Source organism: Thunnus maccoyii, chromosome 22, assembly GCF_910596095.1.
Source record: "Thunnus maccoyii chromosome 22, fThuMac1.1, whole genome shotgun sequence".
Lineage (NCBI taxonomy): Eukaryota > Metazoa > Chordata > Actinopteri > Scombriformes > Scombridae > Thunnus > Thunnus maccoyii.
In genome coordinates this window covers 2,851,286-2,878,946 of record NC_056554.1, presented here as the reverse complement: position 1 = coordinate 2,878,946, position 27,661 = coordinate 2,851,286, and the positions used below count along the sequence as shown (strand labels likewise).

The 27,661-nt window shown below is 40.1% G+C and overlaps 1 protein-coding gene across 1 annotated transcript in view; it reads right to left on the bottom strand.

Annotated features, from left to right (window-relative positions):
• Positions 1-27,661, bottom strand: part of ank2b (ankyrin 2b, neuronal) — a 215,058-nt gene that overhangs the window by 15,878 nt on the left and 171,519 nt on the right. Inside the window, exons 27-45 of the mRNA XM_042400881.1 lie at positions 26,761-26,864; positions 23,247-23,471; positions 19,191-19,345; positions 18,856-19,067; positions 17,631-17,835; positions 17,442-17,538; positions 17,098-17,326; positions 15,547-15,672; positions 15,231-15,353; positions 13,903-13,935; positions 13,572-13,593; positions 8,937-11,078; positions 8,610-8,816; positions 6,459-8,498; positions 5,836-5,913; positions 5,558-5,689; positions 5,292-5,441; positions 4,951-5,185; positions 4,558-4,618 (exon numbers count right to left, since the gene is read on the bottom strand). Of these exons, the coding sequence (XP_042256815.1) occupies positions 4,558-4,618; positions 4,951-5,185; positions 5,292-5,441; positions 5,558-5,689; positions 5,836-5,913; positions 6,459-8,498; positions 8,610-8,816; positions 8,937-11,078; positions 13,572-13,593; positions 13,903-13,935; positions 15,231-15,353; positions 15,547-15,672; positions 17,098-17,326; positions 17,442-17,538; positions 17,631-17,835; positions 18,856-19,067; positions 19,191-19,345; positions 23,247-23,471; positions 26,761-26,864 (6,576 nt within the window). The remainder of the gene's footprint in view (positions 1-4,557; positions 4,619-4,950; positions 5,186-5,291; positions 5,442-5,557; positions 5,690-5,835; positions 5,914-6,458; positions 8,499-8,609; positions 8,817-8,936; positions 11,079-13,571; positions 13,594-13,902; positions 13,936-15,230; positions 15,354-15,546; positions 15,673-17,097; positions 17,327-17,441; positions 17,539-17,630; positions 17,836-18,855; positions 19,068-19,190; positions 19,346-23,246; positions 23,472-26,760; positions 26,865-27,661) is intronic.

Below are 27,661 nucleotides of genomic sequence, written 5' to 3'. Positions count from 1 at the left end.
AGAGGACCTGTACCCAAAAGCAGCTGTAACTGATTCAGGTTCTGCAGGTCTGAAGTCTGGTAAGGGTGAGTCAGGTGACAATGCCCTGTTTTCATCAAGAGATATGATTGAACTAGGTGACGAAGGTCTACTTTCATTGAAAAGTAAGGACATGCACATGTCTAATTCCTCATCTGACACTGCTGATTCTGGTGAGTATGGCCGGGATTGTGCAATGTTAGCAAACTCAATGGAAAATTGGGGAACTGGGGAATCTGGAGACAAGTATATCAAAGACTCAGGAGAGTCAGACCTGAATGTACTCATTAATATCAATTCCCCAGGTGATAAAGGCCTGTATTCTGACTCAGAATCAGGTGACACTGGTCTCTCTTCTCCCTCAATCTTTGCTTGCATTGCATGTAGAACATCTGCATCAGATGAATCTGCATTGTCCAACTCTACACTATTCTTTGATCCCCCCTCTTTCACACCTGAATCAGCTGGTACATATTCAAGCCTTGTTCCAGCATACTCAAAAACACCAGTTTTACTGCAAAATGTCTCCCCAACATACTGAGGGTCACGTATTTGAGAAATGAACTTCCAAAGCTCAGCATCATAAACAAGTCTATAGACTGGCACTGTGATTACTTTTAGAGGTAAGGTTTGACTGCTACCACCCAACAGTCTCTCTGTTCTCTCGGAAACTTGTGGTTCTGGTGAGTCAGGTCTTTGTTCGGAAATACTTAAGTCTACACTTGACTGTGTATATTCAATATCTGAAATCGCTGACTCAGGAGAGGATGATCTATGAGCAATAACTGAGACAAATTCAATCAGCCCTGTTTTGAATTCAGGTATTGGTGAGTCACCTCTGTAGTCATCTCCAGAAACTACTGAGTCAGGTGAGGATGGTCTCACTTCAGAGAACAATTGTGACAGAGAAATTGCACCATATTCTAGATCTGAACAAACTGAAATAGGTGAAAAGGATCTTTCTCTCATGGGCGAAACAGCAAATTCTGGTAAAGCCTGCCTAAACACAGGAATGGGTGACTCAGATGAAAATGGCCTTTTTTCATCAACAGAATCTGGGGATGATGGTCTGTCCTCTGTGAAGAATGATGACAAAGAGACAGACCCACATTCTAGATCTGACGCTATTGATTCAAGGGATGAAGACCGATCCAATGTAGAATGAACAATTGATTCTGGTAAAGACTGTCTAAACTCAGGAATGGGTGAGTCAGGTGATAGTACCCCGTATATGTCTATAGATGCTACTGAATCAGGAGATGCTGGCCTGTCCTCAAAAAGCATTGAAATTTTCAAATCAGTCTCCAGTTCCAGATCTGACATCACTGACTCTGTTGACACTGATCTGTGATAAACTTGAGAGTGTCCAGAGAAAGAGGCAAGGTACTGAGGAATAGGGGAATCTGGTGTTAAAGCTCGCTTACTATCTACAGATCTCCCTGACTGGGAGGAATCTGGTCTGAGTGCATCCAGCACCATCAGTGACTGTGGTGACATCGGTCTATATTCTGCTTCAGAATCAGGTGAAAATGATCTTTGGTCATTTTCTGATTGGAAGACAGCACTTTCATCTGACTTTGCTTGATAGGACTCTGTCCTTATTCCAGCAAACTGAAACACTGTTTTAGTCATGGAGGTTTCTCCTACATACTGTGGGTCACGGATTTGAGAGATGAGCTTCCAAAGTTCTGCATCATGAGCTAAATTTTGGACTGCGACTGAGTATTCTGTTAAAGACAAAGGTATAGGTATTGACAAGACCTCAGTATCTGCTGGTGGTGTGACAATGTTTTGGCCAGACTCACGGCCATCAAGTAATACTGATTGTATCTCAGGAGTTTCAGTTTCTTTACATTTTTTAGTATTTTCTTCAATATATTTTGACAGAATACATGTTGAAACTTTTTCTTTAATTTTCGACTTTTCTAGAACATTTGTTTTTGTTTCAAACTGTTTTTCTGCACTTGTCTCCTCTACAACATTTGTAGCATGTGCTGTTTCAAGTGCCAGGTCTTCCTCAAGAGGTGGGTCAGTTAGAGGGTTTGGCAATGGCCCATTATCACTTACAGATCCACTAGAATCAGGAGAGAAAGGCCTATTTTCAAAATATGATAGCAATGGCATGGCCTCATACTCTGTATCTGATAACACAGATTCTGGTGATGATGAAAGATAATTTATAGTAACATCATGATGCACACATGACATAAATTGTGGAGTGGGAGAATCTGGGGACAAACACTCATTTAATGCGTCTGATTCAGTGGATGATGCTCTGATGTCTAACATTGCAGACTGTGGTGACATTGGTCTGTAGTCAGGCAGTGACTCTGGTGAAAGTGGTCTTTCCTCAATATCAGACAAAGATATAACAACCCAATCATCATCATACTCAGATACTGATTCCACTGGTGTTGGTAGTTTGTTCTCTGTATCAGATACTAATTGCTCAGGTGATTTCTGTCTTCGATCAGCAATTATGGAATCACATTCTATCTGGTCAGATTTTATTGATTCAGGGGAGGGAGATCTTTGTGCAATGATATGTATAACCGATTCAGATTCATCTTCATTTTCATTGTCAGATACAAGTGAAGCAGGTGATGAAGGTCTATCTTCATTGTAAAGTGATGCTAGAGACATGGAACCATATTCTACATCTGAGCATACTGATTCAGGTGAAGTGGATCTTTCTCCTATCACAACAATAGCTGAGTCAGGCTCATTGTGACTAAATTCAGGTATAGGTGAGTCAGGTGACAGTGCTTTATATTCATTAACAGATGCTATAGATTCTGGGGATGAGGGCCTGTCTTCAAAAAGTGTTGATAACAAAAGTGCTGTTTCAAATTCCATATCTGATGACACAGACTCTGGTGATGATGATCTACACTGACAAGTTATAAAAGACTCAGAGACAGCTTGTCTAAATTCTGGGATAGGGGAATCTGGTGGAAGTCCACAATATGCAGTGCTGGACCCTATGGATTCAGGAGATGATGATCTCATGTCATTGAAGTCAGAAGACATCACATCCTCAGAACTTGTAAAAAGCCACTGCACCATTTCTAAAATTACAGACTCTGGTGATGATGCTCTGTCTTCTAGGTCAAAAGTTAATGACTGAGGTGAGAGGGATCTCTCACCACTATATTCACTGTCTGGTGATACTGGCCTTCCAAATGGTCTTTTGTTTGAAACCATTGGTGTTAATGGCCTTTCCTCTGCTTCTGTAGGTAACAGCATAGATGTGCTTCCTGGTGCACAAAATAATCGTTGCCCTTGGACAGAGGCCCCAATATCACCCCTTTCCCATGGGAAAACTGGAGGTGGGAGGGGAGACAAGGGTCTGAACTGAGGTATGGGGGAATCGGGTGCAGGAAAATTCAGTTCATTTACTGATGAAACTGAACCAGGTGACGAAGCCCTACTTTCTGTCAGTATTATTGTTGTATCAGTCAAGTATTCAGGTGAAGGTGATCTATCACGAACTGAGCTTTGAAAATCACAAATTGTATCACATGTGAATTCATGTAAACAGGATCTATATCCAGACCCTTCAGCTTCAGGTGTAGACTCTACAGATACCACAACCTCATTTTCAGGTGACATAAGTTCAGCTGACATAGCTTTATCTACTGAATGAACATCTACCTGCTCAAACGTTGAGTCATGTGACACGTCAATGAAGCTGGCTGAGCTAATGAATTCTGGTTTTTGAGACATGAAACCTGGAATGGTATGACTGACATCTGAAGAACCTGCTAATGCCTGAGTGGTTGTATCCTGAATTTGAGGGTCAGCAGAAATAGAGGCCTGATAAATATCAATCTCATGGTCCTTTGTAGGTCTAGCAGCTCCCTGAACATCATCCTTTCTGACACCAGCTTGAACTGCATCTTCAGGGGATGTATTCATAGGCATTACACACACATCCTCATTATCTGAATCAATCAACTTTATGTCATATCCATACAGGACTTGATAGAGTCGACGCGAGACATCATCCATGTGTCCACTGGCCTGCATGGATTCTGTCATGGCAGTAGCAGGACCAGGAGGAAGCACAAAAGAAGGCTGAAGCATTTGTTCACTTGTTGATTCTTGTGTAATGCTTATCTTTTCAGAGTCCCCCTCTGTCACTTCATCAGTTTCTTTAAGCTCCATTGACAGTTTCCTGAAGTCTTGCTCAGCTTGCTCACACTCAAACAAGCTATCTCCAAAATCGGTCATAGACAATGGTCGACTCTCACATACACCTGTTCGGGAGCAATTGGATGACTCTCGCCAAGGCAACGGTGACAAATGATGAGCATCATACTCTGTACTGTTGGTTTGTAGACACTCCAAGCTCCACTCCTCACCCCCCTCTGCTCCCTCATACCCTGTAGCCTCCTCATCATCACATGGCTCAACACTGGGGTAAGGAGGTGGGGTAATCTGGGCACATAACTTGGGTCCCCCTTTGTATACGGGGTCTATTACATGTGAGCGGAGGTTGTATGGGGAAGTGCGGTACAATGTGAAGAAAGGACTTACTTGTCTAAAACTGCCTTTGTGTACCGAGTCTGTCAATTCCTCATATACTCTTTGTGATGAGCTACAAAAAGAAAAACAAAGCATGCATTTCAATATTTAGTTACTGGATGGCTGTCATAATGAATTAAAAAAACAGAATAGAAGCTGATGAGTCTTTCATTAGTCACTTCATATCTTCACAATATAAAAAACTGAATGTTTTCCAAAAAAAAACTAATTTAAGGTATGTAAACTTAAGCAGTACTGATTACATAATATGTATTTAAGTCCAACTGAAATCTAAAGAGTCATCCGTTTGTCAAAAGTGATTTCTAATTATTGAAAAGACGAAAAAAGTCCTGTCTTTGAAGAAAAATCTATTACCACGTTAGTTAAACTTTCTGAATAACTTACTATGTTGTTTCCATCTCTTTTTGAAGTTTCTCTTTCTGGGCATTTCTAAGAAGACCTGTTGCTGTGGAGTCTGTGTCTGATCGCCCCGTCATCTCATGAAGCGATGACAAACTAGAGGACAGGTCTTCTGCTGACACCATGGGTACCTCTTGTCCTGAGCCTGGACTCCTACGTGTGGCCTCTGTACGCCTGCCTGGCCTGGGGCTGTCAATGTCTTCATGAAGGGCAGAGAAACCTGACAAGGCATAAGGGGAGGCATACAGGACAAGTTGGTATAACAGGAAAGCAGACAATTATAACTTTCTGGTTAGTCTGCTTCAAGTTAACATTGGCTTGTGTACCTTCACTATGATCCAGTGCTATGGTCCGCTCTATTTCTGCATAGGTATGTGATGATGTCTCCTCCTGACTGGATTTGATTATCTTGGTTTCAATAAGATGAACAATGTCCATTCGGTTGATCTTAGTGAGTGTTTTGATCAATGTTGTTTCTGTTGAAACACAAAACCGATTAAAAAGTTCCACTTTAAATTCGAAAAGAGGTTCTACTCTGTACTTGTTTAAAATGCCATCATTCTGAGAAATATGTACCAGGCTTATCACTAACCTGTTGCATGCTTTCCCTCCTTTTCTGCCCAGAGTTTCAATAGGGCATGGCTTTGGTCTTGCAGTGAGTTGGGGTTTTCAATCCTTATCAGGTTGATCCTCTCCTCATTGAAGTCCAGTTCACGAGCCAACTCTGGGGAGAAAAATAAGATATAATAATGATAATAAACATCTGCAAATGAACTGAAGATAAATTTGAGATGTCTGAGAGCCTGACAAAAATTAAGTATTAATGTATATACTGAGCTTGATAGCGTGATCAACTAAGGAGTGACTCACCCGTCCAGCTGAAGCCCAGGTGGTCGGCTATAATGGCCAACCGTTGCTCTTTTCTCTCTGCTTCATCCTGCGGATCTACTGCAAATACCACCAGACAGCCATGAGCGGTCAAAGCCGCAAGATATACCAAATCAAGCCACATTCACAAATGGAAAAAAATATTCACTGGCTTTCTAGTTTTTGTAGTACTGGCAGTTTTTTTTGGTTCATTCATAAAATCAAATGAAGAACCTACAACAATAGATAATATGCCTATAAAAAATGTTTGTAATAATTCTTGTAGTGATACTATGATTAAGAATTGTATATTTCAATCATTAGAAATTTATTTACATTACATGTGATTGTTTAACTATTTACACTTAAATCTTTAAAGGTTTTAGTCACTAAGTTGTTTTCACAAGTTCCATAAAGCCTTTAAGTCAATCTTGAGATTATCAGCACACATAGAAGGAAAGAGAGACGCCATTACGAACACAAACACAACTCAAGAGACACAGCAACAAGGATTCTTCAATTACAACGGGGCTCAACTACAAGAGACAGAGAGGCAGCACCTTTACAGCTACAGTGTACTAATGAGGCACAAGAGATAGAGAATAGCCCCTTAAACTGGGGGATACCTTGACTTTGGACTTTATCATCTGGGATTCGCTGCATCTGTGTCTCAACAGGGTCGTCCCACAGTGGTCTAATGGGAAAGACGTCTCCTGAGGGAGGGAACTGCATCTCAGGGAAAGTTTCTCTTTCTATGATTGATGGATCAATGAGACTGCTCTCGTCATCTGAGTTGGCGGCTGCAGCCTCTTGTTCTTTCTCGGTCTCTGCCTGGGCCAACCTTTCCACAAGTTTTGCTGCTTCATCACTTATCTCTTCAAAGAACTCAATGGAATGCTTGCGTGGCATACTTTTTTCTTTAGTGGGTGTTGATGAATGAGATGACTGACCACTTTTGCCTCTGACTGGCAATCTGGACTGGAAACCTTTAGATTTTGCTGACTCTGCACTCGTGGGACGACCCTGTTCTTTTTTAGCAGATGGCCTGGTAGACTCCCCCTCGCAGAAGCTCTTGGCTTTGGAAGATGGTGTCTTGGTTTTGACATCCACAGAGGGACCTGCATCTGTCTCAGATTTTCTCCTTGTATCCTTTTTTACAGGGACCTTAAGTTTTTTGTCTTGGGTAGATTCAGCACGTTTGACAGTAGAATCAGGCTTGAGAGAGCTAGCCTTGATTGGAATTCTAGATTTAGACTCAGCAGTGAAGGAGGCCTCTTTCTTAAGAGTGCTTGAAGAGGAAGTTGCATGAGCTGGAGAGGTTATTGTAGATTTACCCCGACCTTGAGGAGCAGACTTAGCTTGTGTTTTGACTGGAGTCTTTTTAACACTACTGGAAGTACTTTGTTTGGACTTTCCTGTTGGTTTGGGGGCTTCTATCACTGACTGTGGTTCCTCTGGAGAGGAATCAGAGGACTCTTGGTCCTGCTCAGAGTAAACCGATCTAGTGACTGTAGTTTCTGCTGTCTGTACATTCGTTATCATTTGGTCAGGGGAGCTTGTGTCTAAATCTAAGGATCCTTCATTTATATTTCTGTCTGTTTTAGTCTCTAGACATTCAGGGGATGTTTGATCTTTCTTTGTAGGTTTGGCTGAAGCTGAAATGCCCATTTTAGGGATTTTAGATTTGGAGGCATCAACTTTAGAGGCAGGCTGATCGCCTTCAGGTGGGGACTGAAGCAGAGAATCAGTTGTTTCTTTTGATTTCTCATCTTCCTCAGTCTTAACCTCTAGTGTTAGATTGAGGCCAACTTCAGGTTCTGCTGCTGATCTCCTACTTTCTCTACTGGCCTCTTCTATGACAGGTTCCTCTAAAGGCTGTTCACCTATCTGGAAAAAGGCAAAGCCACCCCCCTCTTCCTCATAGCTCCTTTTAGTCATGTCAATAGCACCGCTTCGAGTCATCTCAAAGAGCTTCCCTTCTTGGAACAGAAAAGGGTTGGGCTCACTGGTAGGAGTGCTCTCTTCTGTAGGTGTTCTACCAGGTGTTGTGTCTGGAGTTGCTTGCAAAGACTGACGATCCACCACCAGATTCAATATCTTCTGTTCCTCCTCTTTGACACGAGCTGCAAAAGCTGCATCATCCTCCCGCATGGCAGACCATGAATCAGTGTCTACTCTTGCAGTGACACCTTTTGACTCGGTTCTGGGAGCTTCCAGTGCCTCATCATCTTCCTCTGTGTCATCATAGATACAGACCTCCGGTTTGAACATTCCCTTTGTTTGACCTATGGCAACAGTTGCACCAAGTCCAGCCTCTGGTGTGCCTGTATGCCCCTTTTGATCTCCTTTCACTTCATCTGTTACATTGCTACACCTAACACCTAATTCTTCATCATCCTGATCATCTTCTTTTTCTCTTGATTTCCTTAAGCTCTCCTCCTTTTGCTCATCAGTTCTGTTTTCAGTGTTTGATGTTACAGCAGCCTTTTTGGCAGTACTGTCTTTATCAGCTGTTACAGATGGCGGTTCCTGTGCAGTTTTCAGTTTGGATTTGGAATGTTGCTGGTCTGAGACAGAGTGAGGTCCCTCTGAAGTGACACTGGCTGTTGTTGTTGTTGTTGTTGTGTTCTTGACCTCTTTGCTGTGGGATCCGTCATGCAAACCTGCTGAAAAAGGAGAGGGAGGTTGTACTTTAATATGGGGATCAATAAAAAGAGCTAACTCTGAATCCTCAGTGGGTCTATTGAGCCCAAATTCACTCTGCGAAAGCTTCTCACTTGTGGGCTCTAATGTTTCATAGCTGTCATCCCCTATTTTGGCATCAGCTGAGGGAAACACATCTTTTCTAGAGTTCTTTTTGGTCCTCGCTTCTTGCTCCATTTCATCAAATGTTTTTATTTTGGCTGCCATCTTAAACATCTCCTCCTCCGGAGTGAATTTTCTCTTAGCTTCATAGCTGTCTGATGTATCCTCTTCTTCTGGGTCTTCAGGGATGACAGCCGGTTTGAATTGAACAGAGAGGAATGTATAGTCAGGGGGTTTGGGATTTACCTCATAACTTACCTCTTCAGAACTAGGAGTATCAGGGGAGAGGGGACTCTTACCGGAACTTGTCATCTGAGATGTCTGCTCACAACTGTCATCATCAGCACTAGCCTCATGGTCTCGGAGCAGCCTACCACGCAAAGCATCTTGGGGGAAGTCTGTAGCTTTGGAGGGCTCTGGATGGCTAGAGGATTTACTGGGTGGATCTAGTGTTGATGGGAAGGATGGGTAGCTCTTTAGCTCTACAGGGCTGCTCTCTAGGGAGTCATGGGGGGGTGATTCCTTGGTTGGGCTAGGTTCAATGGAGTCTGGGGACTTATGGGAGGAGTTTTCATCCATAAGAGGACTACCCTCTAGAGAGTCTCTGTGGCTTATTGTCAAAGAGTCATCAGCTATTGGACTGAGAGCATCTGAGTCTTGTTTTAAAGGCAGCTCTAAGCTTTCATGACGCTGATAAGAGGATCTAGAAGCTGGAGAACCAACTAAAGGCAATGCTAGCTGACAATCAGGGCTGTCATCATCGCTAAGAAAAGTTTCTACAGTCTCTGAAATTCTCTTTGTAAGCTTTTGAGGTTTGGATGGCTTAGACTCGCTCCTCATAACAGATATGGACTCACTTGTAGTGTGGTCATCTGCAGCCTCGCTGGAAGAGACAGGGAGGGTCAATTCTGTAGACAGTTGGTCACCAGTGGTCCCTACACCAGAGTCTCCAGATTTCTCTGTGTCTTTACTTTCATGTTTGACTGTTGTGGCAGTTTCTGCCGAAGTTTTAGAAGTCTGGTGTCCATTTTTGGGAGAAAGACAGAGACTTTCAGGGCTTGTACCTGGAGTGGCTAGACCCTCATGTTTATAACTGTCCTCAGAGCTCAGATGAGGGGTTCCATCTCCAGGACTGGCACTTAGTGAGTCTGCCGCACCTTCATGTTTTAAGCTGTCAGAGCTATCATCAAGGCCACCATTTCCAAAGTCTACAGTTTCAGTTAGCTCTGAATGGGTGGCAGCAACTGACTTGGTTTCTTTCTCTCTGTCTTGCTGAGTGGTCTCTTCCTCGAGAGGTTTGGAATCCAAAGATACTTCTTTTTCTTGAGAGATTTGTGAGGTTATTGCTTTGGTCATGGACTTTGACTGGATGGTTTCTGATTTTGTGGTTTTCTCTGATCTTGATGCAGTGGATGTTTTGAGCTCAAATAGCCCAGACTTTCTCTTTGAGGGGTCCTGCCCTGTTTGGAATGCTTGCATCAGCTCTTTAACTGACATGGTCTCCTCAAGTTTTTCAGATTCAGCTTTAGGGGACTTGGGAGGGCCCTGCTTTGATTTAGGGCTTTCTTTGGCTTTTGAAGAAGGTTTGCTTATAACAGGCAATTGTGAAGGCTTACTTCCAGTGACCTTTTTGCTCTTTTGCTCTGCTTCTACTTTCTGTTGTAAGGCTTTTACTTTGTCCTTTATTGACCCAATGGGAGTTTCTTCAACCACTGGGGATACAGGTGATGCTGGAGCTGGGGCTGTAGGCACACTTAGAAGAGCACTTGCTTCTGTCGATTCCTCTGCTTGCCCCTGGTCTTTCCCCTTTCTTCTGACTGGTTTTTTAACATCGCCAGCTGTGGTTTTTTCTTGCACTTTGGTTGGAGTGGTTGGTTTTGCACTTTTGCGCAGTACAACATCAGTGAATCTTTCTTGGACAACTGGCTCTTTCTTAGCTTTTATTTTAGAGCTTACTGGTGCATCCAGGAGGTATTCTTTGAGATCACCACTGTCCTTTATGGCTTTAGGCCTGGGAGCCCCTCTATTAGCTCTAGTTTCACGTAAGACAGGCTCTTGAATTTCTAAGGCTGCCATCTTTTTGGCCTCCTCTATCTCACTGTCTGAGAGGAGAACCCAATCCTCAGCCATTCTAGCTGCTTTTGCTGCCTCCTCTGCCGCCTCCCCCTCATATGTTCCACTTCTCAGTATCTCACTGACTTTTTCTAGGTCCTCTTTGACTTTCTCTAAGTCCTTTTCCATTATTTCTAATGGCTCTCCAGAAACTTCCTCAGTCCCTTTCTCTATACCACACCCTCCTAAGGAAGGGGATTTCTCTGTGGAGTCTGCGGTCAAGATGGCAGTCATTTTGATCAAATCTTGTTTCATCTCTGACACGTCGGATAGGAGGTCTGGTTCTCGAATCAGCTCTGATTTCAGGACTGATGTCTCCGTCTCTTCATCTTCCATAAGGAAGAAGAACAAGTAAGGAGTAAAGAAAATCAAAAATTCAAATGAAAGGAGACAGACATTGGAGAATGTGGTCAGGACAAAATTGGAGTACACTGCAGGGATCATAGGACAACAAATTCACAATGGGTTCTACATCAGGGTATCAGAGGAATTGGGCTTATACTTTCATATGTCTGTGGACAACTGTGGTAAAGCAAAAGCTAAATAATACTGATGGGAAAGGACATGAGCAGGAAATAACTTGCTTATACACTCAGCGCACCCACACTCACAAGACAAAACTATAGAACAAAACTAAAATACATAAAATAGCTATAACTATGGGACCAGGCAAGAAACCAGTACAGAAAAAAGGACAACAAAGACACAACATTAAGAAATCTCAAGATGAAAATGTCAATGTGATGACAGGCAAAAATGGATTGAAAACAACTGAGAATGCTAGTCGCATCTTTCAAAGAAAGCCAGTGATAACTTATACAACATATGATGATGTGCCGTGCCTTAAATTCTAGACAAAGCAGATCAATTCATTTCACAGTCACTAAGGACATCTTGCAGGGAGGGACAGTATTTTAATTCTCTTTGTCCTCCATTCAGTCTTTTGCCTAATGAAATATTTGAAATAACAGAAATGCAAACTAAAATAACACAAAAAACCATAAGCAAATGATGCTGTGTGGGAACATTCCAAAATCGAAGGACAACAACAAAACAACAAATGAACTCTCATTAACAAGACATTACATATAATCATACAGACATTCAAGCACACGCATACACATTTATGTAAGGCAAGTTATTTCCATGCAAAGCAAAGGGAAGTGCTGATGGAAAGATCCAGGTGAAGAATGAATAGAGTGAGTGGAAAGATCAGCGTACAGATTAAATCTACAATTACAGGATAAGAGGTGCTCATGATTAAGAGTTGTTGGTTAATATGCCTCATTCAGTAATGTGGTGAATTCTTGGTTCATTTACACAACTACAACATACAGTATCAGTATCATCTTTTTAATTTCTTCTGAAAAACATACATGAAATTTTAATCAATAGCATATTATCCATGTATGTACAGTATGTTTCATGTGTAACATGTATTGTTTATTATGAGGTTAATTTAAAAGTTCAAGTATACTGTATTTGCCAGGTGCTATTTGATTCATTTTCACATTTATACACGAACAAGGCAAGGAGGGTAGAAGGGGAAGGATTCCGATAGGGTGAGAAGGTTGACTACTTTTTGCTTTACCATTATACTAAAGGAGGAATACTTATATTCTGACCTCTAATTTCCTGGAACTGTTTGCTAGCACAATCACTAGCACCCAGTTTCAGGATCTCGGAGCGCAAGCGCACATGGGTGTGAGCAACTAACTTTTGGAATTTGAGCGACCAGAGGTGCTAGGAAAACCCTGGCACAGCATGGCACAAACTAAGAGGCTGCAGCAGGAATGATAGATTATTGGTAAGAAGAAGGCAGTATAAGCAGGTGGAGTCCAGGTGTGCTTCAGTGATGAAAAATCACATCAGCTCCTCTCATCTCCTTTCATAGCTGCTCTCATTCCCTTCCTGCTTCTGTATGATGGCTCCAGTTATTTAACTAACTGTGAAGGATTGGAACTCATACATCCCACAAGCAGTTACAAATGACATTATTGACAAGAGTCTCTCATTGATCTAAGTACAGAGTCTGTCTAAATGTCATTAAATGTTGTATTTTGATGTGCATTCTAAATTTTGAAAAAATATAAAAATGAAGGATACAGAAATCAAAATATGTGAAAGGTTTTTATCTTTATTTTGGAGAGGACTGATTGTGTACCAAAAACCACAAAAATGTTTTGTTGTTTGTTCTGACTCTGCTGGTCTGAAAAGGTAAAATGCAAGCACTTTTATGCCAAAATAGGTAGCCAAATTGCATTGCGTCGCCAGTACTGCTGGCTTTTGGCCAGCACAAAATTAGAGGCCATTGTCACATAAAGATCACCACAGTATGAATGAGTTTAATTTTTATGTACATACGTAGATGGCAGTGTTTAACTCTTTCTCCATATGTCCAATCTCAAATTGTGAAGGGGAAAGAGTTAAATTGAAGTTATTGAGGCAGACACAAAATCAGAAAAAAAGGAAAGTAAAAAGTGAAGTTAAGCCTCAGGAGAAACATAACATTGACATGGGAAGGTGCAGGTAAGGCCTATTTGTTTGTGTGACAAGACAAAAAAAAACAGGAGGCTTAAAGGGCTTTGATAAGATGTATACGGTCTACAAGTAAGCTAAGGGTGAAGCTGGGTGTGTCAGTGTATCAGTCTGGTTATTCCTCTGCACACTCAACTACATTAGACTAATCACCCATACACTGTCACTGTTATTGTCATATTAGTTTGATTAAGAAAGACATGCAGACAGTTGTATTATCATAGAATAGAGACAATTTTTATATATATGTTACGGTGAAAATTAAATAAGAAAAAATGTCTTACATTTCTCTATCGTTCTGCTGGTCTGGAAAAAATATATAGAAAATGCATCACAGTTAGTCTTGTTTCATTCATTGCATATGCCAAATATTCTAAATCTACTACTATTACAACTGCTACTTCAGGAAAAAGTAACAAAGAGGACACACAACACAACAGCAAAAATGGAACATGCCTCCGACACATCACAATCTTATCTGGCACAGTATGTCTAAAATCAAGAAATCTGACTACTTCATGTTTTTTATTTAGTCCTGATGGTAAGACAGTTGACAGGATAGATTGGCAGAGCTAGTTAGTAGAAGAGAGACGGGGAAGCGGTGGCTGCTTTTACCTCTTCCTCTTGCTCTTGGTCTGAATCGGACTCCTTTAGAGAGCAAGAAGCAGCAAGAAGCAGAAAAATGTACAGATAAAAACAACAGCAACATTAAAGGGACAAAAAGACAGAGGGGAATGTATGGTTACCATAGCAACAAAGACAACCAGTCAGTGTGATTTCAGAGAAGGCCAGAGAAATCTTTAACGCTGCAGTAAGCACAATATTTTAATATAAAAATAGATCTATCTTGTTGATCTTATTTTTTCTCTCTTTGACATACAACATCATAGACTAAGCCATGCTGTGTAAAGGGGAGCGGCTGTGGCTCAGGAGGTAGAATGGGTGTTCTGCTAACCATGGGGTTGGTGTTTTGATCCCCCATTCCTCCTGTCTGCATGTCAAAGTGTCCTTGGGCAAGACACTGAACCCTAAATTGCTCCTGATAGCTCTGTATAAATGCAGCCATTTACCATGTGATTATTATTGGCATTACATTGCATTACCTCTATGTCCATTATTTATTCAGTTTGTTGTCTATAATGAGTACAGCCTTGAAGTTGGCTCACTGGGTAGTTTTCACAGTAAAGCAGCAACCAGCAGTATAAAGCAGTAATGTGGGCTAGTCATACAGTAGTATTAGCAGAGTTTGATACTTGGGATGTCAAAGGTACCCTGTGGAGTTTTCGTGTAAAAAAAAAAAGTTATGTTTACAATCAATGTTTCTCACCAGAACTAATTGTATGTATTCTTGAGAACTAATAAATGTGTTGAATGCATTTCCTTCCTAATAAGACATTTGTAAAGCTAAAATACTTTGAAACCTGTATTGTTTATATCTATGTTTGCTAGCTGGCAGTCTTTCTTTCTTGCCTTTGCTGACAGATAGCTACGTTTCTTAGCGTGTTACCGCCAACGCAATCAATGGAACAGCATGACACAGTCTGTCATGTGTGTTCTTGTACATGTGCACTAAATAGAAACAAAACAAGGACCTGCTCAAAAAAACACTGCTCCATAGCCTTACTAGTGGTCGAAAATTACTAAGAGTCCCTTGACTATAAGAAATAGAATTCATACTGAAATATTTGAGAATGAAATCATTGAGGTTACGCTTTGGAATTACATTGTAGTAATTAATAAGTAGGAGATTAGCACAGATTACAGAGGGACAGGGTGAATGGGTTGAAAATTGCAGTATAGCCCTGTTTACAAAAGCAACTAGGGTAATTAATTTAAAGTAAAATTTCAATATCCAACAACCAGTTTTACTTACAAGACCTAACAAGATATGGAATAGAAAGTGTCCTCTGTTGTTCAGTCAAAGAACAGTGTAATGTCCTCACCTTGCAGTATGATGGGAGGGTGATGTTGAGGTTGCATATGGCATTTTGGGTGAGTGACCTGTAGTTTCTGGGTTCTTTCATAAAGGACAGACGGCCACACGGCTCCTGAGTGTTGTCTCTGATCTACAACAGCAAAACAGTTTAGCATTAGTCAGTTGTTCATCTGGTAAAATCAATGTAGCATACAACAAGAGCAAGTAAATATGATGATTAAATATGATGAATATCTTTGGCACTTGCCACAATAACATAAAAGGATTGTGCTTGTTTCTGTGTGAAATGAACAACAAACAAATAAATAAGGAATAGTGCTCACTTTAATGAAGAGTGCTAGTCGGTTCTCCTTAAAGGCAAAGAAGCTGAAGAGATGATGCTGGCCACTTTTGGTGAGGGGAACAAGGTTTCCAAAGCAGTCTGCATAGATAGGCTTGCCTTCAAGGACCTGAGAAAATGTATACAGGGGCTAAATAGCAGTATATAACCAATGGTCATTTTCTTTTTTGTTTAAACCCTAGTATTCCCCTTTACCCCCATCAACCTTTAAATATGTTTTCAGGCGAGAAAGTAACCATGTAGATTCCAAATATGTGGCCAGTTTATTCAAATAACACCTGTTTGTAAATCTGCTGCTACGTTTTCAGAGATGTGATGAACCGCTGGCCACATGAAAGCAGCTGGTCACCTCAGCCCGAGTCCTTGGTCGTCATCCCAGGGAGAAAATGATGCGATGAACTGATCTGTGCAGCTCTTTGGTGATTCACCACTAGTTGTAATGTCTCCATAGCATTTTTGATATACGATATAATCCTCTTGGAGGATAAATGTTTGAGTCACTCCAACACTGACTCCAACATTTATCTTCCAAGAGGATTATATTGTATATCAAAAATGCTACGGAGACATTAGAACCAGTGATGAATCACCAAAGAGCTGCACAGATCAGTTCATCAGATCATTTTCTCCCCAGGATGACGACGCAGGATTCAGGCTGCTAGCAGCTGAGATGACTGACTGCTTTCATGCGGCCAGCGGCTCATCACATCTCTGAACACGTTGCAGCAGATTTACAACACCCTATGCCAAAACGGTGACAGAAAGTTGAAACTGAAAAAGAGAAAGTTGAAACTGAAAAAGAGAAAGTTGAAACTGAAAACCAGTGACACTGAAAAATACTGATAGCGTCACTGAAGAAAGACAGACATGAAGAAAAAATCTTAAGATTGACATTGAAAAACATCATGCAAAAAATGTCAAAATAAAATAAGATAATAAGATTGAAGATTGTAATTTTTTAAAATGCCTTTGTTTTATTTTTCAGTGAAACTTTTTTCAATGCCAATACTTGTTTCAGTGCCAATACATGTTTCTTTTTTCAGTGCAGATTTGATTTTAATGCCAAATTTTATTTTCGATGCCAAAATGTAAATGTCACTGCTCTGGCCCCATACCAAAGTACATATTCCCTCAACAGTATTGGCTCCCTGTCTGCAAATACAAAACCTGCAGGCATAATTTTTGGTGTGATCTTTGACAGTGACCTTTCAATTAACAAAAAAGTCACAAGTTGTCTAAGTCATGCACCTAAAAAATTAGGTAATTTGTTTCTAACGCTGATCTTGACAGGGTTATTCATGCTGTTATAGGTCGATGTATAGATTATTGCTATTGATTGTGTTCAAGGTTAAGCCAAACATCTCTTGCCTTTAGATGGTACAAAATGCAGCTTTTAGGCTTTTAAAGTGAAGTGAGCTACACCCACACATCAAACAATCACTTTAACTAAGTTAAGTATAGAGCCATTTTTGCCCAATCTTTCTTGGTGAACCTCCATCATGGCATCAGCTGTGGTTGGAGAGACACTCCTCACCTCTACATCCCGGCTGCGGGCCACTTCTGTAAAGTTCTCCTGCTGCTCCAGTGTTTTGTCGATCTTGTCGTCTGTCATGCAGAAGCAGCGCAGGCGGGCCTCAATGGGGTCGTGGGTCTTGGCAAAGATGACAAACTTGGCCATGTAAGGGACACAGATGATCTCCCTGTACACCTGAGTGGAGAAGTTGACAGATTCCTGGACTTGCCGACAGTCTATGAGCCAGAACCTAGAAATCAGAAGGGAATTAGAAAGAACCGGTGAGGTTAGGTGTTTATTGGCTGGTGCATCTGAGTTCAGCAATGGATTTAGCTGTGCTTCATCAAACAATTGTTTTATGTTACCTGGCGGACACATTGGTTGTGAAAGAGACACAGTCATTAATAAATGTTAATGGAGTGGTTCCTGTTATATCCTCCCATTGGGCTGGCGTTGTTCCACCTGAAAATGGACACAAACACATGATTGACAAATTTGAGTACGAGCATGTGTCTGTGGTTAGCCAATGCAGATTCTCAAGTGTGTTCTCTAACCGGTGATACTACAGAGCAGTCGTAAGGTAGGAGTGTCCCCTCCGAAACCATTGAGGACCGGGTCGGAGTTGCTTTTGGGGATAGGGATAGTCATGGTGATGGGTTTATGGAACTTCCTCCTACGGGGCTCCAGCGTGACGATGGGGCTGAAGGTGGCCTTGTTCCCCAGGATCTTCCTCACTACATCCACGTTCACTGGCTGGGCCTGGGAGAGTAGACAGAGTATACAACAATATTAGCCCCTGGGACTAATAAATCCAACAGAGGATTAATGTCTAAGCTATGATCATGCACTGAGGATGGTCACCTAACTCAAATTTTGGCAGCAGTAAACTTTGTACCAGGGTGGTCAACTGACTGATTACAATTTTTATCATACAACAACCATCTAATCTAACACCCCAGTTAGGAACACTTTTATACACATGGCATGGGTCTACCAAGGGTACATTCCTTTCGGCAGGAAACGGTATCAACCATTTTCCAATGGATCTGGCTCTTTATATCTTAAATGACCACTCAAGAATTTAAACTCCCAAAAAAGGGTAAATAAAATATAGTTGGCTGGTATGTCTGCTACCAATAAATTGATTTACCAATGTTGGAGAACTCCACAAACTTTGACACTAAACAGATGTCTACTGGATGTTATGTTTCACAAACTTTCAGCTGCTATGATAAATGCAGCTACTTCTACCACTAGAAGTGATTTGTGGTCCACAGAGATGGTATCCTGATGAATTCCCTGACCTCTTTTAAGTTTCACTTATCCAAATATCTTCAAATTTACAAGCTGGATTGGCACAAATTTGGTACAGACATTCATGGTTTCCAGACAATGAAGTCAAACAACTTTGGGTCTCCTGGGTTTTCATTTAGCGCCATGAGTTTAGCATTTTTTAGTCAGAGTGAAATGTTTCAACATGTGTTGGATTAATTGCCATGAAATATGGTTCATTTATGTTCCCCCCAGGAGGAATTGTAATAAATATGATCCCTTAACTTTTCAGCTATTGTCATCATCATGTCAAGCTTCTGCTGTGTATCCCCCATAGGAAACCTACTTTTTGATATTGGGATGGTTTAACATCCAAGCTCTGAATCTTGACTACAATATCTATCTATATCAACATCTAGACATCTTTAACAAATTCTGCTACAGTATTCTATGTTAAAACAAATACAACAGATAAATCTTATTACCAAAACTACAATTAACTATTACCTGCAGGCCGACCCTGATCCTCTTGGTGAGGGCGCCCTCAGGAAAAACTGCCTGCACTTGGGGCACAACAGTGCTGCTCAGGATGCCTCCTTCAGGACCAATCAGATTACTATCTTGCTTGATGCGCGACACCACCGCAAAGTATTGTGGGAAATCTCTGGTGATGATACGGCAAATGCGCTTCCTCTCTAGCTCCTCTGGTGTGTCCAGCTCTGGGGCAGGTAAGCAGAGAAGGATAGGTGCGAGGGACATGGATGTTAAGAACAAATTATACTTTTTAGATTTGCTTTTCTCAGCTCATGCTGCAGTCTACTAGTACATCAGCAGAGACTGACCTTCGTCCATGCCATTGAGTATCTGGTTGAGTTCCTCTTGGGTGTATTCACAGTGATGCTCCTTCCAGCTCTCTCCTGTCTCACTCCTTAGGATCACCAGCTCCCGCTCCTTCCCCCGTAGAGCAGCAAAGTGGGGGATCTCTACAATCACTGGACTGGAGGGGTAGATGAAGAAAGTAAGTACAGAATGTCATGGACTATAACAATGTCCTTGTAGACGTGTATGTGTAATTGGGATTGTCATACTTGAGTTCCAAAAAAACTTGATTTGGTATAATTGACTCCTCATTATTCAGTGTTGACAAACATTTTTAAATATATATTGTTTGTACAATGTTCACCTCTGTTTCTATTTCCTTCAGTAATACAAACAATATTTAAGGATGTAACCATGATGCTAAGAAGTTTTGGATGACAGTATGTACTACTTGGATTTCCATCACGCGCACATATCAACATAATCATGCGTGACCTGGGTGACATAACAACACCCAGTAGTCATCTCCTTCTCATCTTTTTGTGCTAGTTATGTACACAGCTAGAATTAGCTTACATTTGATTCTTATTCAGCTAGAAACTATTTTACAAACACATATACTGTGTATTGTCTATGTTGGTCTGACTTCAACAATGCTCAAATTGCTCTAGCCTTAACTGCAACTCCAGTACCTTTGGAAATGGTCTTGAATATAATGTGGCTGGGTTGTCAATGGCAGTTTAGCAAAAAAACATCGCTGTTTCACTGAGGCCAATGTGTTGGTGCAGTGACAATAATGCTGCATGGAGCTCCAACTAAAAATGAAGATGCTAATTTGGCAGCAGCACAATGCAACGTCACTCTGCAACATACTTCTTTAGCCATTCAACTATGCACAAGTGCAAAAGGTGAATTCACTTTTAGCGTGTACCTGACAGAATTGTGCCAATTCTAATGTTAACTTTGTCTTCATCGAGGTAGTTTTCCAGATTTGTACTGCTATACAGTGACCTGCTTAACTTAGTTGCTCACGACAATGTAAAACGCTATTTGTGAGAGACAAATTTAAATACGTACCATAGTAAGCTAGCTACAAATGGAAGCAGTGCATTTGGCCATATTGGGGTGAATGTTTCTACTAATGGACAGCAGAGAGGCAGATTATGCTGCAGGAGTAGTTTAAGAAGTTCTCGCTATGAAAACTAAAATAACTATTGTCAAAACTTGCCATTATCTACAAAGGGTGAGTTACCCAATTTAAGAAAAGTGTTTTCTAGATTCACTATATTTAATGCTAAAGTATTAGTGTCACTTTAATACTTACCTGATGTGCACAATCACAACAAGCTAGCTACAACAAATATCTATAAGAAGCATGCTACATTAAGTACAATCCACCAAATGACAAAGACAGCGATTAAAGCATGACTGCTGATATTTTCATGTGATATGTAAATAGTGGTTTGGCCTTACAGTACATGATAATATTTTTTCTTTTTTGTAATTTTTGACATTAAACAATGTTTAAAATTTAAAGCTTTATTTAGAACTTCAGTAGCTTCTTGCACTTTGGTGGTTCAAAGTAGTGGTAGGAGAAACTTGTTTGATGTTGGACAGTTTGATGGACTTTGAGATTCCATAATGTGATGTTGACATTTTTCTTTTATATTTTTAAGTTAGCCTTAAAATGGTGAGAAAACTGCAGAGCATTCAATATGTCAAAGACTAGTACTTTGCTTTTAATCCTTCAGAGCTGCACTAAGATACTCTGACGGATTACACCACAGTTTTATTAAATGGGCCTGTTAGTTGGTCAACAATATTTACTTGACAGGAAAAAAAAACTGAGCCAACCTCAGAACCACACCATGCAATCAAATTTCACCTAATTCCCTACCTACCCTAACTACTTGGATGCCACACAACCATTTAAATTTCACATGAAAAAGGTTTTTAACACATAACTATTTAGAAAACGGGAGGTATGAAAACATACAATGCCACACACTGAAATACAAAAAGCTTAGCAGAAAAAAAGCATTAAAGAAAACAAACAGCAACATGAAGTTACAGCAATGTGATTTCTAATGGTAATAAGTACCAGTTAAAGTGTAGTACAAGACACTAGTGCAGGCATGGGAGCACAACAACAGAGAGACAATGTAACGTCAAATGGAAGGGTTTGTAAAGGAAAATAGTGAGACCGGCATCCATGGATTGTTTCATATGCAAAACTGTTGATTTGTTTCCACCCTACCCGAGGAATTTTGTCCCCGGCGGGCCGAGCTGGAGGATTCTGCTAACCAAACTCTCTCCCTCATTAAGAGGTGGAGGGGCATTGGGTAGGTGGAGTTTACTGTGTGATCAACCAAGCGTCCATATGCAGCAGTGAGGAAGAAAGAGCACACACAATGTTTTGATTGGGTGCAAAATAGAAGCCTTGGGGACTGATGTGCAAGACCTAAGTGAGATAAACAATGTCATTTTTTTAGCTGCATGTCAATGGAGACCAAAAGTGCACAGAATTAAATAAATAAATAAGAAGAAATTATGAGATAAATAATCATATGAATAAATACACATAAAGTAAATAATGTAACCACAAAATTGTGAAATATTCAATACATTTTAAAAACTCAGCTCAGCTCATTTTTATGAAATGTATTTCATCCTTCTTCTATCCACAATAAAGGAGTTTATTTCAGGTCATTTTTATTACATTCCAGGAGTTTTTATTTCAAAATGCCAGTTTGAAGTTTCTATTTCACAATGCCATTTTTCCCAGTAACTGATTAGAATGTGATTGGTTGTTGCTTTCAATAAACGAAAAGCCAATGGTGTTGTGAAATAAAACAGTCTAACAGGAATATTTTTTTAAAAAAAGCTGCTGGCATTAAATAGTAAAAACTTTAAACAAAATCTGTTATTGTGAAAACAAGCAAAAATAATAATGAGCTAATGAACAGAGAATTTAAAATGCATTGGATTATTTCAAAATTTCATGGTTACACAATACTTTAGTATTTAATTACTTTTGAACACTTTGGGCCTCCGTATATGTCAATTTTTTATAGGCCAGTAAGGACATTTTTGAAGTTTCAGATAAACTGTAGGATATATTTCAAATTCAACAAACAAAAAGTGATAAATTACATCATAATGGGAGTGATCATGTTAAGGCAGAATGTGGCCAGTTTCACTCCAGAGTTTGTACTGCAGACATTTAATATAAACATAAAGAACAACAAATTTCAGTAGCTTTGATCAGGGAGAACCTCTGTCATGTCAGAAATGGATAGATAGTGGATAACCTTGAAAGCCAAAAATGGAATTACATATATATTGGCAACTCAGAGTGTAGTATGAATGCTTTTGTTCTATACTGTCTCAAACATTACCAGCAGAGGTCAGACTCTGAGGCTACATATCAAACCAATCATGGTGCAATATACTGGAGGCTTTTCCAGTAAGGGTGGGGACTAAAGGTTAAAAAGAGTTAGACTGCAGCTGTTAAGAAAGAAAACAGGGCATGCTGAAGAGCAAAGATTATCAGATTCCTGCCGCTGGGAAAAGCAAGAGCAAATACAGAAAGAGTTTTAGTAAGGCAGAGGCAAGGGGAAATTAATCTGAAAAAAACGGGCAGCAAGTTGTAAGCGTTTCATTTCAAGGAATACAAATCATAGACGATAGCTTAAATGTAGAGGTAGTGGCACCTCTTCTTCTTGTCTTACTCCTAATCTTCCTGCTTACACCAGGAATATAAAACACTTTTGAAATTCAGTTTTTCCATTTGATTCTATTTCATTTCAAAGGTTGTTGGCATAAAATATCCGAAACTAGACAAAAATGTATAAGAAGTGAAAAGGCGCAGGTTCCAGCTGACAAATTGTTCTACCGCTAACTAGTATTGAAATGATACTACATCTTCATGTAGTATCAATATACTGTATCTATTGCTGGTATCTACACTATTTGACATTTCACCCTTTTTTTGCTACCTCTACATTTTCCTCTTCTCTCTTAATCCTCAACTTTTACTAACTTCCAAGGTATTCATTTATTCCATCATCCATCCTTACCCAAGGAACTGGGCTCCAGAGGGCCCCACCTCGATGAGCCTGCTGGCCAGGCCCTCGCCCTCAACCATAGGGGGCATGGTGGCCAGACGGTGCCTCTTCACCAGCCGGCATGTCACTCGTGTGGGTGCACTACACTTTCTGGGCGGGATGATGATGCGTAGGCCGTTGTGTCGGCAACCTCGCATGGCTCCGCCCCTGGCGTCCACCATGAAGCTGACCAGGAAGCTATGGCGAATCAGAAGATATACATGCAAATTAATTACGTACTGTATATCATTTGACCCCATTAAGTGATGAGAAAGTAGACACCAAACATTAATAAACATACATGTCATATTATGATTAACATGAATGTTTCGTTACTAAAAGAACCCAGTCTCCTTACTCACACTCATCATGCTATTTTTTACTGGTATTGCCATGCAGACAGAGATCTAGAGGGGACATTTTAATAATAATAATAATACTTTTGGTGTCTATTTTCTGAACACTGAATGGGCAAGATGATCAACAGTTCTCTTTAAACTCATCAAACTGCATTCAACTTTTTGAGGTTATACTGTAGCTTGAGACTCTTTTGCCTCACACCCCATGCAAAGTGGCAAATATGCACATGGATAACACATCTCAATGAGAGGGAGTATTGGTGTGATGAGGTGACTTTACAATATGATACCATACCAAATGTGATCTTGCTTTTGTAGTGGCTTCAGTAAAGCAAGCATAACAGTGTTTAAAACACACAGAGACATAACATCAGTTATTGTATTCAGCAACACGACCAGCAAAAGTTAGAAGACAAAGACTGTTGTCCTCCATGGCTGTAACATACCTTTTAGTTCAATATGCTAAGCATATACAATTAATCTTCCTGGTTGCCAGACAGTATATCAATCAGATCATTCTCTTCTTAATGAGATCCAAAGTGATTGTCTTGCATGTTGTATAAAATTAACTTACTGACTATTGTTTTATACCAAAGTATTCTTCAGACTAAAACAGAGCATTGGTGGGAATGTTAGTTGAAATGCACAATTCACAAGACATTGTGTGAAATAAACAAATATGTCCTCAACTTTCATCACCTCTTTTTCCTCAGATATCCACATTTTAGTGCTAGTTTTTATCTAAAGCCAAATCACATGATCTATCCATGTGGAGAAATCATCTCTTGACTTGGCATATGGAACCAGGATTAATATTTTGACAATTTTAATCAGATTAAAATAATTTACCACATTGTGGTAAACCCAAGAGAAGTATATGAGGCGATGTCTGTTGAGGACAGTGACACATACACCTCTCCGCCAGGAGAGCACACTGTGAGGGGAGGAAGAGAGTGATGAACATGAGGAGAAAAATGATTTAACCAAGGTGCAGAGGGTCACCTGCTGTGGTCTCCATGATCAGGGCACGGAGAGGAATGGCTAAAAACAACAACCACATCAGACAGAAAGGAATCAAAAGTCAAGCAGAAACAATTCAGAGAGAGTGAAACCCAGAGAGGAAAAACAGCCAGTAGGAATAAGAAGAATAAGGAAAAGAGTCAATTTGTTGTGGAAGACGCCAAGGAGTTAAACAGACTGACATGATAAATTTAATTTTAATACTGTGTATGTGCTGTAGGCTCTTTCCTACTTAATGGAATAGTTACACATTAAGAGAAATAAGCTTATTCACTTTTTTCCCAGAGGGAGACATGAGAAGATTGATATCAATCTCATCAGTCTGTGTGTTAAATCTGCAGTGCGGAACTTTTACATATAAATGAACATTACATTCAAGCCCTTGCCAAACGAGTTCATACACCAGATAAATCTCTCTGTATTTCACAGTATACCACAGTTTTTAATCTGGTTTCGGGTTTGACATTCCCACACTGGCCAGATGAATGCATGAATGCAGACTTCTGCTGGCCAGGCAGGCTAACTTCTTGTTAGCTCTCTGCTAACTTGAATGTGGATAAAATAATTTAATCAAATGGATCAAATTCTGATAGCAAAACAAATTATTTTGGGGGGGTTGTGTGATGCTCAAAACAATTTATCTACTGTTTTACAGCAGCAACAGTAGTGACAGGGTAGACTACAGCAGAGCCTATGACATAAGCTTGTGTTCTTGTAATTACTCTTACTGCCAGAAGGGGGAGAGAAAAGTTCCGCACTCCAGCTTTAACTACAGAGCTTGAGTCAGGAAGTGGTTAGCCTAGCTTAACACAAAGACTGGAAGCAGGAAAAAACAGCTAGTCTGGCTTTGACATTCAAAATGCGCCTATCAACATCTCTAAAGCTCGCAAAATTGGGGGCAGTTACATGTTAGAAGTATTTTTTAACGAACAACAGTTTATCAATCTACCCAGAACTTCTGTGCAGTGTCTTCTATTATAGCATGGGTTGTAAGATAGGATCAGTGAATACAGGTTTGGGTATAAGTCACTGTGATGAAAAGACTTTCGGAAGCTGTGTTCCTACATGGAACTCCCCCTACACCACAATTCTTACAATTCTTTTTGTGTATAGATTAAACTAGTGAGATGCAAAATGCTGATTAGAAAGCTTTAGAGGTTTGGACAAAGCTAGGTTAGCAGTTTTTTGTGAAAAGCTAAGTTAACCACATCCTGTGCTTAACACACGGACATGAGATTGATATCCATTCCATTTCACTCTGATTTTAAAAAGAAAAGTTTCACATTTCGTGTAGACTCAGGGGAGATGGAACCCACAACTGACACTTCAACGTGAACCCAAAATAGTTTTTCTAGACTTTGCCCATGTTTCATAACAGGTGTCACACTTCAAGCTGCTAGGAAGAACTTCTGATTTGCCCCAAGTATGAAGATACTTGTAGACTTTGTCATTAATTTATACTTTTGGGTTCATAGAAATGATGTAGAGAGAAAGAATAAATATACCTATACATTTTAAAACCCAATAGGACTGCAAAAAGTAGAGATTTTGAGCCGTGTCCCCAAAAAATAAATTCTTCATTTTTTTCATTTTGAGATGGGCCTCGCAAACTGCCTTAAAGAGATTGTTCAAAATGTCCCTGTAATTGTGTAAACATATATTGTTTTAGATTTTCGATCTTACTAATTGCTTAATTAGTTGTTTTGCTGCCTAAAGCTGCTTATTAAGAAAACTGGAGGATCAAAGGAGGATTAGGGACAAATTACAAGAGATCAGGCCTTTGTTACAAAATAATAATATGCTAAATGTCTTTTTGTGCCCTAATGAAGAAGTACAACATATTCACAGTAACAGCTGCCAAATAAGACTCCACACTCCACTCCAAGCACTGGCGATGTAACAGATCATTGAAACACAGATTTTAAATGAACGTTAATCAACAAATTAAGAAATAGTGTGATTAAATGTAATTAACTACTTGGAACATAATAGCAGCTCTGCTATCAGGACCTTGGTGAGAATGGGTTAATCTTCTATGCATATTCATGAATTTACAGGATCTGTCTTTTCATTGTTAACCGTCTTTTCTCCACTCTGACTGTACGTACCCAGAGTGAATTGGGCTAGAGGATAAAGCCACGTTGTCCAGGTTCTCTGTACCCCAACTCAGCCGGTACGAATCCCTCTCATTTTCCCTGGCAAGCGACGAAATCTGGAATCAAACAAAGAACCTCTTATTAGATAGAAATTATTGCATCGTATGTAGCAATACTGACTGAAGAGGAGGACATATAATTTAACTATTTCCTGACCAAGAGAATTAAGTTTCTCAATCATTCAGGTCACAGTATATCTAGAAGTCTTAGGCAACAGTTGATGGAGAAACCTTTGTGGGTCATCGACACCGCAATGGTAAGACCTCAGTATGCTTCAAACAAACAGGTTGATACAACATATCGTTCAACCACGTCCAACGGCACAACGAATGGCTACACTCCAAAAAAGCTTGCTATCATAGCCTCCTATTGGCCTCCCTGATCTCTGTCACACAATTACATGTCTTTGTAGACTTGATGAAAAGAATCAGATTATCTGTTTCAGAAAGTTCTGAAAATAAGTTTGTATGAAGCATACTGCTGTCTTAACATCAAACCCATTGAGGTCACGTGTGGGTTGTCAAGTCAGCATCATATGAATTTAGATGAGAAGGGATGTCAGAATGTCATTGTAGCACCAATGAAGCCTCTTGGATAAGAGGAGTTTTGTCTTCAAGACCAAACAAAGTCCAGCAACTTTCGCCTATTAATATGCTTATTAATGATGAACTGAATGACTGAGATTCTTTACGAACATGCTAGGATGATAATCATCATCATTGTTGTCATTCTCAAGACAAAGACAGCAAATTGAGGCAAATTATGACTCAATACCGTTAGTAATTAAACCTTTAAAAACATACATGGAGACAGCGGACAACCCTGTCTGACCCCTCCTTGATAACTAGATATC